We start from the raw sequence: 15,169 nt of genomic DNA on the forward strand, positions 1-15,169 counted from the left end.
ATGCAGGGACCTGCTTGCATTCGAAATTACCTTTGTTGCGGAAGAGCAGCTGTCACTTGAAATGGGTCTGCAGCCTTGTCCGGAATTGATGGTGTTTTTGTATAGATAACCATAATCTAATTTTACAAATAGCAAAATAAATGATTTAGGCTCTATTGTAGTGTAATACCTCAAAAACCTTGAAAGATGATTTAAGGTTTTAGTACAATGCAGTGTTTGTCTTAGAGGAACTACTCCATCTAAAATTACCTTTTCTAAAGGGCCATAACCATCATGATTTTGATGGTGATTTTTTATGTGATTTTTATTTTTTATCTGCTTAATGCAAGATGTTATTTTGGGGCAAAACTCTTAAATTTAATAAGACATGGGCAACAAAACAAATGCACATACTTCCACAAAACGACTCAATCCATGGCCTAAGTGTCTTTCAAACTTTCAGCACTGGAATACATGGACAGCGCCCTTTCACCCAAAGAATTTGTATACTGTAAAAAAATACATTCTTTCTAAGCATGTTCGTATTGTTTTTTGTAAAAAACGTCTAAAACTTCTTAAAACAATATACAATTACTCGACAAGAAAAGCGGCCTAAGATATTTAGTCTTGTTATATGAAAAATAATATAAGAATCAAGTAAGTTTATGGTAAAAACAAGCAAAAAATCTGCCAATGGGGTGAGTTTGACCTTTTTCTCAAGTACCTAACTCAAGTTTATTTTTCAAACCCCATTGGGCAATTTGTTTTGCTTGTTTTTACCATAAACTTACTTGATTCGTATATTTTTCTCCTTAAAAAGAGACTAAATATCTTATATCACTTTTACAGTGTAGGAGCTTTTGATGCTTGAATAATAGCTGTTTGAGATTCTTTATTTAAGAAATATGTTATAAATTAGCCCCACAGGACATTTTGCTTAATAAATAATGATAAAAGGGAATGTTATTTTGCACTAGCAAGTGAAATAACAATTAATTATTCTTTATGAAAAAGAGCACATATACAATATATCAGATAAACAATGTAATATTATGAATATTTTAATATTTCTGATCTTTCACATTTACAGTAGCATTTGGTGAACTCTTGTGTGGACACATACGTTATTTGCATTTCTTTGAAATGCCTTCTGCATTTATTTTTAATTCTTCTTGTTCAATGATTTATTGAAATCAATTCTGCATTCTGTCAATCCTGACACAAACCATATTTGAACACATATTTACATCACTGTCTCATTCGAATAGGCCTCATTGATTTTATATAACCATCCCATTTGTTTAATGTAATTTAATTCCCGAGTAATCACTATAACATTCAAGGTCAATACTGTTCACAAATATGAAAGGGCATTTGAAATTAAAGTACACCCAGAAGAAACAAGAACTACTTCAGTCTACAAAAACCAGATGAGATTTTGATGTAAGTGATATTCTAGAAGGTTCTGCCATGCACTCTATCACACTTACTGAATAAAAGAAATGCTTTGAGAACATGAAACCTCTCACCAAACCAAAAACAGCGTATGGACGAAAACCACTGGTGCGATTAAACCGTACACATCAAGGCAATGTCCAAGAGCTTATCGTGCAGACCAGATGGTGGATGTGGGCATGCCCTCGGCCAACCAAAGTCTCTGTAACAAACAAACAAATAATACTCCACAATATCTCTCACTCACAATAATAAGAAACCTTTTTTAATTAACAGTTAACATGCCATTGGTGTGAATACACCAGCAATAAGATAACATTAACAAATGGATGAGGTTCAAGAACCCCTGGGATTGCCCAAAATTCAGATGACCTGCGCTGCACTGGCAGCATCAGCTAATATGCTTGCTGGGTTATATTCTGAGCGAGACTTTACATAATCTATGATAAATAACACGCCAGATGGATACTTGCCTTCTAGCAGTGACATCAGCCATTTCTCCTAATAGTGACATCTGGGCAGACTTGCAGTGGTGCAATGGGTTCAATTACAACACTTGTGATAAATAGGGTGTAAAAAGCTGGTCTGTACCCAAAATGCTGATCGTTTGTTGACAAGTAATGTCACATCTAATTATTGCACGCATGTGTGGTTTTCTGGCTTAATATTTTACAGTCACCATATGGAACCCGTATAGTAAGTGTAATACATTGAAGCCCTTAAAAAAAACGCTTTTTGCTGCCTTTTAGATTTTGGCAAGTGGTGAGCTGCTGAAATTAATGATAAAAATGAATAACCCAATATTGATAAATTGAAATGATGTAAAAAGATTAAAAAAATGTAAAATAATGGGATAAAATGACTCATAAATCGATTCGTTGCTATTAAAAAAATTACAGTGAATGTTCAACAAAATTCAGAATCGAAGAATTGGCTTTTCATTAATACGCTTGAATTTTGATTAAACTTATTTAAGAGTTCACTTTAAACAGAATATAGAATCCAAAATGTTGGGGTTTTTCAACTCATCATTGGGTCAAGTATGGACAAACTCAACAGTTGGGTTAAATTCACCTTAATTTGACCCAACGATGTGTTAAAACAACCCAGTATCTAAATTTTTTTTAACCCAACATGTAGGAAAAACATGTTTAAGAGTGTAAACTGCTTCATTTATTTTAATTAATTTTTAAACTGAAGTAACCAGTGATAGAATTACAATATCTTGCTATATTTATTAACCTTGTGATGGTATGCATTAGTTTAATTATGCCCCAGATCTATTGGATGTCTGCCATGCAAATGAATAAACTGAAAACGCTTGTAATAAGTGTTCTTCACCGGGAGGTGGCAGTATTGAAACACTCTATCTGCACTGTGTGAGTCTATAGGAAACAAATAGGCCCAATATAGTCAGACTGTTTTATAACTTCTTGACTTTTTACTTCAATGACTCAGTATGTCAGCCAATGTTCCTAAAACTTTTCATTGAGCAATAAAACACTAATACTGGCATACTAAAGGAGTAAAAAATACTTTGTAATTAGGGTAGTTTATTTTCTTTAGTCTAAAAGAAATTAAGGTTTTTGATGGAAACATTCCAGGATTTCTCTCCATATAGTGGACTTCAATGGACTCCAAACGGTTGAAGGTCAAAAATGACAATTTCAGTGCAGCTTCAAAGGGCTTTAAACGATACCAGACAATGAATAAAGGTCTTATCTAGTGAAACGATGAGTCCTTTTCTTAAAAAAAAAAAAATGTATATGCTTTATAAACACAAATGCTCGCCTTGCTCTGTTCTGCGATGCGCGTCAAGAACCTTCATTTCTTTTCGACTAAAGAAACAAATACATAAACATCTTGGATGATGTAAGCTGACCTTTTGTGACCCTTTTGAAATTCTTTTGATAGTCTACCCCCTTTAGAAAACCACTCAATAATTGATCAATTCACTTTTCTTCAGCCATTCTTTGTAACGCATTGTACTGAGTTGTCCAGGCAGAAACCCACGGTCTTATAAAATGTTCAGTTCTTATCCAGACACATTTCTACCATTGAAAACAAAAGTCTTTCAAATGACTGGCACAAGCATCGTCTAAGCCTGATATCACGATTAAAATGAGGGTGATGTGTATACATACTGTATACTGTAACAGAATAATACGATTATTGAAACACTTTAACCCCTCAGCCCATAAAGCAGTTCATGGCTCCACCAGGGGGAGCTTTGACCTGAGTTTAAGACAAACTTCCCGTTTGTGACTTTCTTAGCCATGTGCTTTAAGGGAACCAGTATTGCCAGTTTTCACTGCCTTTTTTTGTGCATGGACCTTTTGACAATTCAATTATTCCCCTTGTTTGGATTTGTTTGCTTATTGCCTGCTTCTGTGTGTTTTTAACTTTGCCTGACTTCATTATGTCGAAACGTTTGCATAATCTAAATGGACTCTAACACAACTCCAGTTCTGGATGAACCATGGTATGACTCCAAAGATAACACAATGCTGCCAACAAAGCATGTAGGCTATGCCTTTTTAATGGCATAGATGAAACACAACAGAAAGAGAAGCTACACTAAAACTTCCCAAAGAGAAATGTTCCTCAGTTTTCAGATTGAAACTTTTTCCTGTACATACATTTTAACAGTCACTGATCTGTGGTCAGAATATGTTAAACGATTAGACCGTTTCTGAATGCAAACTTCTGCATTGAACTCGACAAAAACAACAAAGAAATGAAAAAAGATGAGGAAGTGATTTTTGTCTTTGCAGGGTTTTCATAATCAAAAAGGCCACAAGTCACGTTCTGACGGTACGAGGGAAATCACGCAGTGCTTTCGTTACCCAATCATGAAAGACAACCATTAAAGTCACCATGAAATAAAAAAAATCACAATTCAAATTGATTAACAGTGTTGCAGTATTATTAATGTTATTTATTATTGTTTTGTTTTTTATTTTATTATTTTGCTCTTGTAATCTTTAATCAAAAACGTTGACATCCACCCCTCGAAATGATCTCAATTCACTTCCTGTCACGAGAAATGGCGCGAGGTCGGGGGTGCAATGGTTGACAGATTGCATACTGGATTACAAATCTGTCTCCATTTTGTTTGCAAAACCTAATTTTTAATTGCTAAGAAAAAAAACATCGCCGACTTTAAAGTATTTTCCTAGTATTGTACATTCAAAATCAGATCTGTGTTTATAGGAAATGTGGAATTTCTAAATCCAGTCAATGGGCATTTAAATAGGCCCTTTTCACATGACGTCACACATCTTCCGTTCTGCCGCTAAGCAGTGTAGCGTTACTTCCGCTAGCGCCTCATGATGGAGTTAACCAAATACGTTGCAAAGCTGCCACAAATACGGCTAGATGATGTATAACATCTTCCAAACTAGTTTTAGTTTACGACAAGACCAAAGCTAGATAAAGAATACAAATTCTTCGTTGAACAGTACCTGTTTGATTATGAAGATAAGCGTTTTGTTTTCTTTTTGTGTTAGCGAAGTTGCTAGGATAAATACTTGAATACGTGTTCTGTCGGTTTTTTATCACTGTTTTGAAAATTCCAGCGCGACGGCAAAACGGAAGTTCTTCTTCTTCTTGTTGCAAGGCAGATGTTATGATACACTGCTTTGCGAAAAGGCGGAAGTTAGTTACAACATTGTGAAAAGGGCCTATTCATTTCATCACACAGATATCAATACACAAATCGTGAGCATTGTAGCTTTAGTTGGCTATACAACATTTTGCTTTGACAGCCACTTTCCATTTACAATTTAATTTATATTAAACTAACATATGTAATTTAAGCTTTAGCTAAGTCAGTAAAAGTTCTTCTTTCACACTATTGATGAAATATATAAAAACAGATTGATTCTATAAAAAATAAAGACTGCTGTGGGACTTACTAGTTGCCTCTCTGTCCTAATTTAATTGTACTGTACAGTGAAATCGAATTGCTTCCATACGTGTAATAGAACACAGTTAAGGGGAAGAACAGGACAATGGCCTTGGAAAAGTATTTTAAGATTTTAATTTCAAAGGAGTAGTGATCTTCAAATGAATAACAGTTTTGAACTGGGTTTTCATTAATAATTTGTTGAATCATTAAGCAAATCATTTGTAAATCACTGAACAGAGAATGTGTGGAGGAAAATGTTGGATTAAATTAGAACAATTTAAAAAATGAGGTTAAAAAATAGACAAAAAATGGCATGTACAACTTTCTGTGTAACGTTTGAATGATTGAGTGACATTTATTTATATAGTAAATGAGTTTCTTCTCAGGCCAATGCAGATAGTTCTGTACAGGTGCATCACTATTTACATTCTGCCCCGGTATGCAAAATAAATATTGGTATGGTTTGTATACACATAAAAAGGGTGCCAAAGGTTCCCAGATGACATTGCATTTTCTGTGTGTTCAGCTTAAATTGATCACAACCCCCTTGGGCAAAAGTCACATTCGAAAAGTCACAAAACGCCACGGAATACACAGCTAAAGCTGACACAGCAGTCTTTAAATGTAGCTTAAAAGTTTAGTAATAGGCCAATCAATTTTAACTACGCTATTTATTTAAACTCAAAAGTAATTAAAGAGGATAATAAAGGGTTATGAAGCTGCATGCTAATGCTTACAGTACATGCAAATTCTAATAGTTCACAACATAACAGTCGGTGACATATATTATGGTATTATAGGAGATTTACAACCGAAACAAATTAAACAATTGTTAAAATACATTAGAGATACTGTATAGAGATGTACATGAATGTTTATTTCATAAGGAAATAATCTGGATTTTGTTGAATTTGATTGTTGGATAAATGTTTGAGTTCATATTGAAATCATTAACAATATGGACTTTTCATTGATTTCAGCTCGGTTGAGATCTTATCTTAGACTCTTTATGGGTCAGAAATATCTGAACACCTTAAGCAAATGTTTCCATTTAATCTCAGTGATGTCTAGGAGAAATAATCGGGATAGTAGTGACCTCGTCTGTAATTCGGATTAATTTTTAGTTCATTTTAAAATACTGTATTTAGAAAAATATATAAATATTTTGGCTAGAAAGATGTTAAGGTCTAGGCCCAGCTATATAAAAAAATCAGGTCCTCAAACAATTTCTTAACCCAATCGAGCAGAAATATTCCTCGCTTTTCAAAGAACGTTCATTCCGCTCGTAAATTTAACCAGCATATTCCACGAATGCCGAATCCCCGGGGGCTGCCATGGTTACACAATCATTACAGTAATCCACAGCTTAAATAGTGCAGTAGGTTAAGCAGGTTCATCAAAGCAATGCTTTGACTCTGATGAGCGTTTACTTACTCGGGCATAATGAGGCCCTGTAATCAGTTCTTAGCTGACCCGTGCCCGATTCTAACATTGACCTTCCCTGTTACAGCTCTTTAACTCTTAAAGTAGACATGGAACTGCCAGCCCTCCTGAATATATGTGACAGCAATAACTAGCTAATCGGCCTGCGGGTAATTTGTTATGATTATACGCTTTCACATCTTTACAGAAATGGATGTTCGACACTCGCACCATGGAACGGATTCTGCAAGGTTTCCATTGTTAAATTTATAAGATGTGAACATGAATTAATGTATTGCATCCATGAATAACACACTTATTTTTACATTTCTAATATTTTCATTTCAGCAAAAAAAAAAAAAAACATTTCAGTATTTGTTTACGAACGCTACGTGCACTGCAGGCAAGAGCAACATCTTCCATTCGCCAACCCAAAAAGGGACACAAAACTCTTCTAGATTTATGCATCTGTCAAACTTTGGCCCACCTCAGCACCAGCCCCGCCAGGCCCGTGTTGGACAAAACCATCCTTCCTCAAGAGTTGGGCAAATATTGACCCGTCCCAGTTACAGACGAGTCTCTACGGGGAACACGATTGGCAAAGCACTGATTCACGTTCATTAGAGCATCGAAGCCTGTCGTTATTGCAACTTGCCAGAGTTACCATGGCGCCCATTTTAATCTCTGTGTCGATGCTTTTCATCTCCTCGATCCTTCCCACAAACTATTGTGAGTCATTAAGTGTAGCACTTAAAAGCCAATGACCACATAGGCTTGAAGTCCAGACAAATGAAAGAGGGAACTTTTCATAAGCTCTCAGTGGAGGCACCGGGCAGACAGTAGATCTGTGAGGGGTCTGGGGCCTCAGTGGTGTACAGAGACAGAGGATAGCTGACCCCCTAACTAGTGCAAATAATAAAGGATGTAGTTTGGAGCCGGTAATGCTTGGTGTTATTAGCAGGTGGCCAGACAGCTGGTGTAGTACTCTAAAAAAAACTTTTTTGTGTGTAAATTTACTTTTTCGTGTCAAATTTTTGCACTTAAGTAAATGAACACAAAAAATAAGTAAATTCCAACTAGTTGGGTTTTTCCAGTGAATAGTGAAATATTTTGTTATATAATGAACAACAAAGTAAACTTTAATGTTTTATTGTGCAAAGGAGGTTGCAATTTCACAGTTAACTGGTCCTGTTAAATCAAAGCATTTTATCTTTTTTTCTTCATTTTTAGCAGCAGACTTTTAATTATTAAACAGATCTCTAAAATGATCAAGATTTAAACAGTACTTATATAAAAATGTATTACAATAATTTCAAGACAGCGAGATTTGTAATGTGTACTTGAAACCTAAAAAAATCTGATTAAAATCTGTCAAGAACAAGTCATACATTCCCCAAATTCAAGAAAAAGAAAATACACTTTTAAACATGCAATAATACAAAGTAAAAAATATAAAAAAACATTTAAATTGTTTTATTTTTTATCTCTATTATTCTTGTATAGTGAAAATCTGCTGGTAGAAATATGCAAATGTATTATTATTATTGTAATGTTGAATGTCTGTTACTTACCAACTTTAGTACAAAAATGGGAATTGCTGTTTTTTAAACCACATTAAACAAAATGCCGTGTGTACGGAAGTGAGAATCTTTTGGGAAACAACATTACAATTGCAAATAACGAGTTTCAACTCCATAGTTCAATCCACTTTTCCGCCTGCTTTCACAATACACTTTGAGTATGACTCCTTATCTAAAAACTGCACAGAACAAACCTGAGTCGTCTGGCAGTACCCATCACATGTGATTCTCATGTCATAACTCACCATGAAATGGTTAAAATACTTCACAAAGGCCTTGCTCTGTGGCTGCGCTAACCTAAGGGCAAGTTCATGCAAGCTGCGGGGCTGAATGTCCTCGATATCAAACGCTTCGGTCATGGTGTATTCCAGCTTCCATTCTGACCTTTTCTCCATGTTGGCTTCGGTGAGATTTAAATAGAACTGCCAAATATCCTTTAGATGAAAAGAGAGAGGGGTTTTATTAGAAGTGATGTGAAGAAAGAGGCAGATGACACTTAGACTAAAACACACCCTGTAATAAGAACTGACACCAGCATGACATTTTCAGAAAGTGTTTTAGGAAGAGGAAGAGACGTGGTGTGGTAATGATCTTTTAAACCAAATCCCATTTTCTAATCTATAAGAATGAAGCCGAAACACTTATCTTTAAACAACTCAATACAACATGTGGCTTCAAAAAACTCAATACAATATTTATTCAGAAGACACACGTTGGATATTAAAGGTACTTATGATTCTTAAATAAATATGCTAGCAGTAAAACAAAGTGGACACTTACCAATAAACCATAATCCTGTGGGTTGTACAGATACGCGCGGACAGCAGGGTTGTTTGAATACGGTTCTAGCTGACTTTTGATAGGTGTAACAGCAGATGTGACGAATATAGAGTTCACAGGTTCCCCTTGAATAAACGTTAAATATATGAATTAACTTTTAATTTCATTATGACATGCATTCTTCTGGGGAAAAACAAGGTATAGTGACCAGTGTATGAAATTTAGCAGCATCTAGTGGTGAGGTTGCGAATTGCAACCAACGGCTCACTCAACCCCTCCTCCTCCCTTTCGAAGCACTATGATGGCTGACACATGACTAAGATGTCGTCAAGTTTTTGCTTCTTCCCGAAGAAGTATATAAAAACACAATATGTAGAGCAGTTTGTCCATTTAATGCTAATGTACAAACAACAAGCCAAATTCCATGTAAGGGGACCACGCGGTGTATGTACATAGAAATAGCTCATTCTAAGGTAATAAAAACATAATAAAAACACTTCATTATGTAAAGTCTTTATACACCTCTGAAGACATAGTTATGAGTATTAGATTGCATTTCAGTCAGTGGATCCTCCAAAAAATTGCACATTGCACCTTTTATATTTATATTCTAGAATTATATTCTCTTAAAAAAGCACACGGGTCAAACAGTTGTTACCTTGCTGATCCAGCAGAACCATTATACTGTCTCGATGAGTGTGGCCGTAAAATTGACCTTGAATGACGTCACTGTAGTTGCGAAATATCTTCACCAGTCGTTCGTTGTGGTTTTCTCGGATGGCTGTCGTATTTGTGGCGAAAGGAAGGTATCCAATCGGGACGTGAGCGATTACGTAGACCTCAGAGGAAGAGAAGAGAGATAAATGATACTCCCATGTCACCTCGCATAAACGCTGACATCACTTACACGGCCGTACTACTATGCATATGGTCATTTACAGTCTGATATTAAATGGCACCCTGTGATGCATTAAAATTCCTCTCAGGTCTCACTTTCTCAAGGTTCTTCCTCGACAATTCCAGCGTTTCCTCCAGCCATTGAAACTGCCCGGCGGGGTCACTCACATTCACGGTCACTTTATTAGGACTGTAGTACAGGTTTGTGTTCAGACTCATCAGACGTAGACCGGGTTTGATCACATGGGAGTAAAAGCCACCTTAAACACACACGTGATATAAAATTACTTTTAAATTCATGTTTTCACCCTCATGTTGTTTAAAATCTGTACATGACTCTTTTGTGCAGAACGCAAACGAAGATATTTTGAGAAATGTCTCCGTGGTTTTGTGTCCACACAATAGAAGTCAATGGGAGGCAATGTTCGCCTTGTCACCAACGTTCTTCAAAATATCTTTTGTGTTTCTGCTGAAGGATGACAGGTTTAAAATGACATTAGGGTGAGGAAAAGATTAAAGTTTTTTTTGTAATTGACTATCCCTGTTAACAAGCCTGCACATGCTCATGCTTACCTGGTCAGTTTTGTAAAAAGTCAACTTGCCTGACCAGTTTAGGTGACGGGCATACTGAGGTTTGATCTCATATAGTAGCATAACCTTTAAATGTGTACAGTACAGTATGTATAAGTAAGTATTGTGTATTTTTTAGCATGTACCTCTAAGCAAAGTAGGCACAGCTGCTGGGCTTAACCAAGGGTACCAGAGCTTGGCTACTGCATCATAAATCGTATTTTCAGATGTTGGTAACTGATCCTGAAAATAATTGATGCTTTTAGGTAAAAAAGACAACTAGTTGATATCCTGTGCACATTTATACCTGTGGCCAGAAGTCATGGTTGCCAAGGGCAGGGTAAACCGACAAGTTGGGGAAGTACTGCTGTATGGTGTGAGTCATATTGGCAATAACATTGATGACTACGTCGGTAGACAGCTTCTCTTTGGGGACATGTGGAGGGCTGTCTCTGCAGAAGAGAACATAGTGTATCCATTTATACAATTGGGCGGATACTTTATCCGAAGTGACTCTTTTCAGTACTTGCGTTCCCTCGAAGCCATGACCCTTGTGCTACTTACCCAATGCTAAATTAAATATTTATTATTGACGTTAATACCACTAGTGATGCAGAAATAACACATTTTGAATTTAAATACTAAAATATAAAACAGAAATCATGTGAATGCACAGAAAATAAACCCATAAGATATTTATATTTGTATTGTATTATCCTACCCAGTCCAGATAATGAACTCGGGCTGTATGTCCGCTTGTTTCATGTAATCTAATGCCGAAAGAATAAGTTGGTATGGGGAATCACACAAGAAATCTCCAAACTCTCCAGGGTCCAACGCAGGAATGCCCTTGGAGGAAAAGCACACCTTGGTATGGTCTTCCGTGACATGATAGGTCGGATCCAAGTGCAAGTCTGAGATATGCCAGAATTTACCTGGGATTTAAAATGATGGTTAAAATGTAACAATGATATAAAATATCCCATGAACCAAAGTAACACAAGTAAAGCAACATTATTCATAGTGGAAACAAGTTAACACGACAAGACAAGATAGGAATATTTAAATGGTTGACCAATTTTTTTTAAATCTGTCATTTATTCAGCCTCGTGTCTTTTAAAACCTGTATATACCAAAAGAAGACTATGAGAAATGTGAAAGTGGTTTTGAGTGTATAAAATGTTAGACAATGGAGCCAAACTGGTGGGATACCAATATCTTTAAAATATCTTTTGTGTTTTGGGTCATATAATACCGGTTTTTAAGGCATAAAGAAAGTAAAAAGGTCTGGTATGACATAAGGATGAATATGCACCGAAATAAAATATGCTGGCTAAAATCGAAACAGAATTTTTTGAAGGCACTTGGCCGAAAAACGAAAATTACTTTTTAGAAATTGATTTCATTGTCATGATTACTAAAACCACAAAAAAGGAGATATAACTTTGTTTTACCAAACATCTAAACATTGTAATATTATAATTATTCTGGAATTATCATATGCATATCAGTAGTCTAGTTATAGTCAAACTCAGCAGCTCTTTTGCTAATAAAAGAAATCTATAAATTGTGCATAATCATTTTTATGAAATACCCCACCACAGAGGGGCAGTTCATGTAAACAGGCATAAAATAAGCTCAAGTGATGTCAGCACCTGCCGGATGACGGTCCACGGGATCTACATCATCACTTACTGACAGATCGTGCCGCTGATCATTCACATCTAAAGAGTTTGTTGCGTTTAAAGTTCGGGGTCAAAACACGCACGAGAAAATGCGCAGTCGCAGTCGCGCATCACACAGAGTTTGCGTGTCATTTTCTGTCCTCTGGTTTCGAGCTGTCCTTGTTAAATGTATTAGTTTCGGCCGTTTTTATGGCGAACTTCCATAATCTTCATTTGATAACAGCTGTAGTGAGCCCGAACACAGGCGCCAGATATTTCGGCCGAAACCGATAATGCCATTTTCGGCAGCCGAAATTGCGGTGGGTGAACAATCCCTTAGCTCCTCTCGTACAAAAGTGAATTATGAAACTAGATTGTGTGATCATAAAATGTGGGAAAATCATAATTATAAATACTTTTAATAAAAGACGTCTGGGGTCTTTCCAAACAACATAGGCAAGCCTATTTACGTTAGGCTACGTTTACAATGCACATGTGCGACACTGATTTATTGTAAATACATAAGAAACAACGTGAGCTCCACAACTGAACAACCACAATTACAGCAACAGAAAATGCAAATGCCAATACAAACAATGTGTCAGGGTGCAGCAGGGCAGACGCACGAACACAAGCCGACACATGCTCCACATGTAACAGCTGATCTGTAACACTTACATTGTCGCAGGTGTTTCATCTCATTCACCGGCGCAGCTGAAACCTGCAGAAACAACACACCGAACAAACCCAAAGTAACGAGTAAAACCATGTTGAAAGCTTCGTGGCTTTCTGTTTGTGTTATTCAACCTCACTCGGGTAAACTAAAACAGGAAAAACAGCCGCGCTCACGTGACCTTCTGCGGTTACGCGCACAGATTGGATGTTATACAAATCTAAAGCCTCATGGATGCACGATTTAATACATTTTAATGTTTGCTTTGTATATTTAGCACACGTTGGGTCATTTTTCAAGTCAGTAAGTGAACAGGCTGCTGGAAAAAACAATGCAAATTCTAAAGGGATCTTTTGCAAATAACATTATAAATCAGGTGCAATTTACCAGTTCAACCAATACAACCAGTATTTTATGTTTTGGGTCTTATTTCAGTAGTATTTCATAGTGTTTATTATCACATCTGCCAGATAATGTCCCATTAAAACAACTCAACCAAACACCAGTAGAGACCCACAGAGACCATTAACTATCAAAACCAACACAATCCCCACTATAACCATTAAATTGAACTGACTGTCTATAATGGGGTTCTGTTGTTTTAAGGTATTTCTTAGAGTGGGTTTATGTTTTTGGGGTGTTTTTTGTGTGGCTTGGAAACCATTAAATTAAAAACTGAAAGGATTACAAAGCTCAAATCTATCCGTGAAACATCTGATATATGTTACTGTGAGTTCATCTTCAAAAATCATCCATTCTTCTATTAAAAGAACACACAATGCATGTTTTTGTTTGGTTGTTTATTAAACAGATTAACATGCTCACAAATCAGCCTTGATGACAAGTAATAAAAAAAATGATCCAAACATGTCCGTACTGTGATAGATTTGGTGTATGGAGTGCAAGATTCGTCTTACATGAAATATTAAAGCACATTGCATCTGTTGCTGCCCAGTGGAGAGGAGCACACCCTGTCAAGATGTTCAGACTTATGCTTTCTCATAGCTTCTCACAGCCACCACGCCCTCACAGGTGAGTTTCTAGAGAAAGTAAAAAACTATAATGACAGGTAGCAAATAAGTCTAAAACTAAAGACACTAAAGCATTATAAATACACTGTGCAAAAATAATAGACACTCACTGCAATCATCTTTCCATCCTTCATCTCCCGGGCATAGGTGGTTTCTTTACCATTCCACTTCTGCACTTGAACAAATCGGTCGCCATCCATAACCACAATGGACTGATCAAAAGTAACACATGAGATCTTCAGACAGAGTGCATCTCTGTATTGTCATGTATGTGAAATAACAACAACAGATCCCCAAACCTTACCTTACATTGCCTGCCATCTGGAGTGGTCTCATCAAACTCTTCGCCCAGTCTAAAGGAGATCTCAGAGTTCTTGAAAGTACTCTGTTGTTTGCAGATCACTATGTCCCCTTGTTTTGAGATGATGAGTGTGGGTTTAAGCGCACCTGCAACTTGTCTTATTGCAAACGGAACACCTTTAAAAGAATCATATGCATCAAAACTTTTCCTGAAACCAAACACAAATCAATCTTCTTTTCCTTTTTTTCTTACTGCTGATGAAATACTTAGCAATGTGTATAATTACGGTTATGCATTTTTATGTATTGTTAATTTATTATTTTTAATAATAATAAACTTACCTAAAGCTTTCAAGTACTCATCAAAGTTTTCACTGCTGACTAGTTTCCATGTGCCACAGAATGCATCAACCATTTTGAGAAATTAAGCTTCTTTAAGTCCAGTAAACAAATGTATAGGATTTCTCTTTTAAAGCAACAGCATTGTCTCTCAGCAATGGATCTTAAATAGTTTTTTCAACTCCTTAAAATGATTAAACCAGAGTGGGAGGAGTCAGAGTTCATATGGGCTGTTCGTGAAAGCTACATTTGAATGGCTTTTGAGTTTGTAAAATGTGCTCAGTGACAGATTAGTAAGTAATAGATAAACTAATCTAAACATACAATTGTATTGTTGAAAGAAGTGTAGACGTTTTTGCTTTGAAGTTACAGCACTGATTTATAAATAAAATACATGTTATTAATAATAACCAGTTATCTACATATTGGACATATAATATGTCATACAGTACAATATTTACAAATCACGTTTTATCAAATTGAGCATCTACATGAATATAAAATTGTTTTGTGTGTGCGTGTTAACGTTGTGAAAGATGTCTTTAGTGCCCTCTGCTGGGCAAAAAACT

The 15,169-nt window shown here is 36.1% G+C and overlaps 2 protein-coding genes across 2 annotated transcripts; both read right to left on the minus strand.

Annotated features, from left to right (window-relative positions):
• Window positions 1-7,899: 7,899 nt before the first annotated feature.
• Window positions 7,900-13,130, minus strand: smpdl3a (sphingomyelin phosphodiesterase acid like 3A). The gene is made up of 8 exons (XM_056764347.1): window positions 12,936-13,130; window positions 11,315-11,528; window positions 10,901-11,045; window positions 10,740-10,836; window positions 10,120-10,283; window positions 9,785-9,965; window positions 9,127-9,251; window positions 7,900-8,780 (listed from the first exon to the last, which is right to left on the minus strand). The coding sequence occupies exons 1-8, from the start codon at window positions 13,024-13,026 to the stop codon at window positions 8,466-8,468; spliced, it is 1,332 nt and encodes a 443-aa protein (XP_056620325.1). The 5' UTR covers window positions 13,027-13,130; the 3' UTR covers window positions 7,900-8,465.
• Window positions 13,131-13,713: 583 nt separating this feature from the next.
• On the minus strand, window positions 13,714-14,762 carry fabp7b (fatty acid binding protein 7, brain, b). The gene is made up of 4 exons (XM_056764348.1): window positions 14,604-14,762; window positions 14,266-14,438; window positions 14,072-14,173; window positions 13,714-13,970 (listed from the first exon to the last, which is right to left on the minus strand). The coding sequence occupies exons 1-4, from the start codon at window positions 14,674-14,676 to the stop codon at window positions 13,920-13,922; spliced, it is 399 nt and encodes a 132-aa protein (XP_056620326.1). The 5' UTR covers window positions 14,677-14,762; the 3' UTR covers window positions 13,714-13,919.
• Window positions 14,763-15,169: the final 407 nt, after the last annotated feature.

The sequence above is a fragment of the Triplophysa dalaica genome, chromosome 13, assembly GCF_015846415.1.
Source record: "Triplophysa dalaica isolate WHDGS20190420 chromosome 13, ASM1584641v1, whole genome shotgun sequence".
NCBI lineage: Eukaryota > Metazoa > Chordata > Actinopteri > Cypriniformes > Nemacheilidae > Triplophysa > Triplophysa dalaica.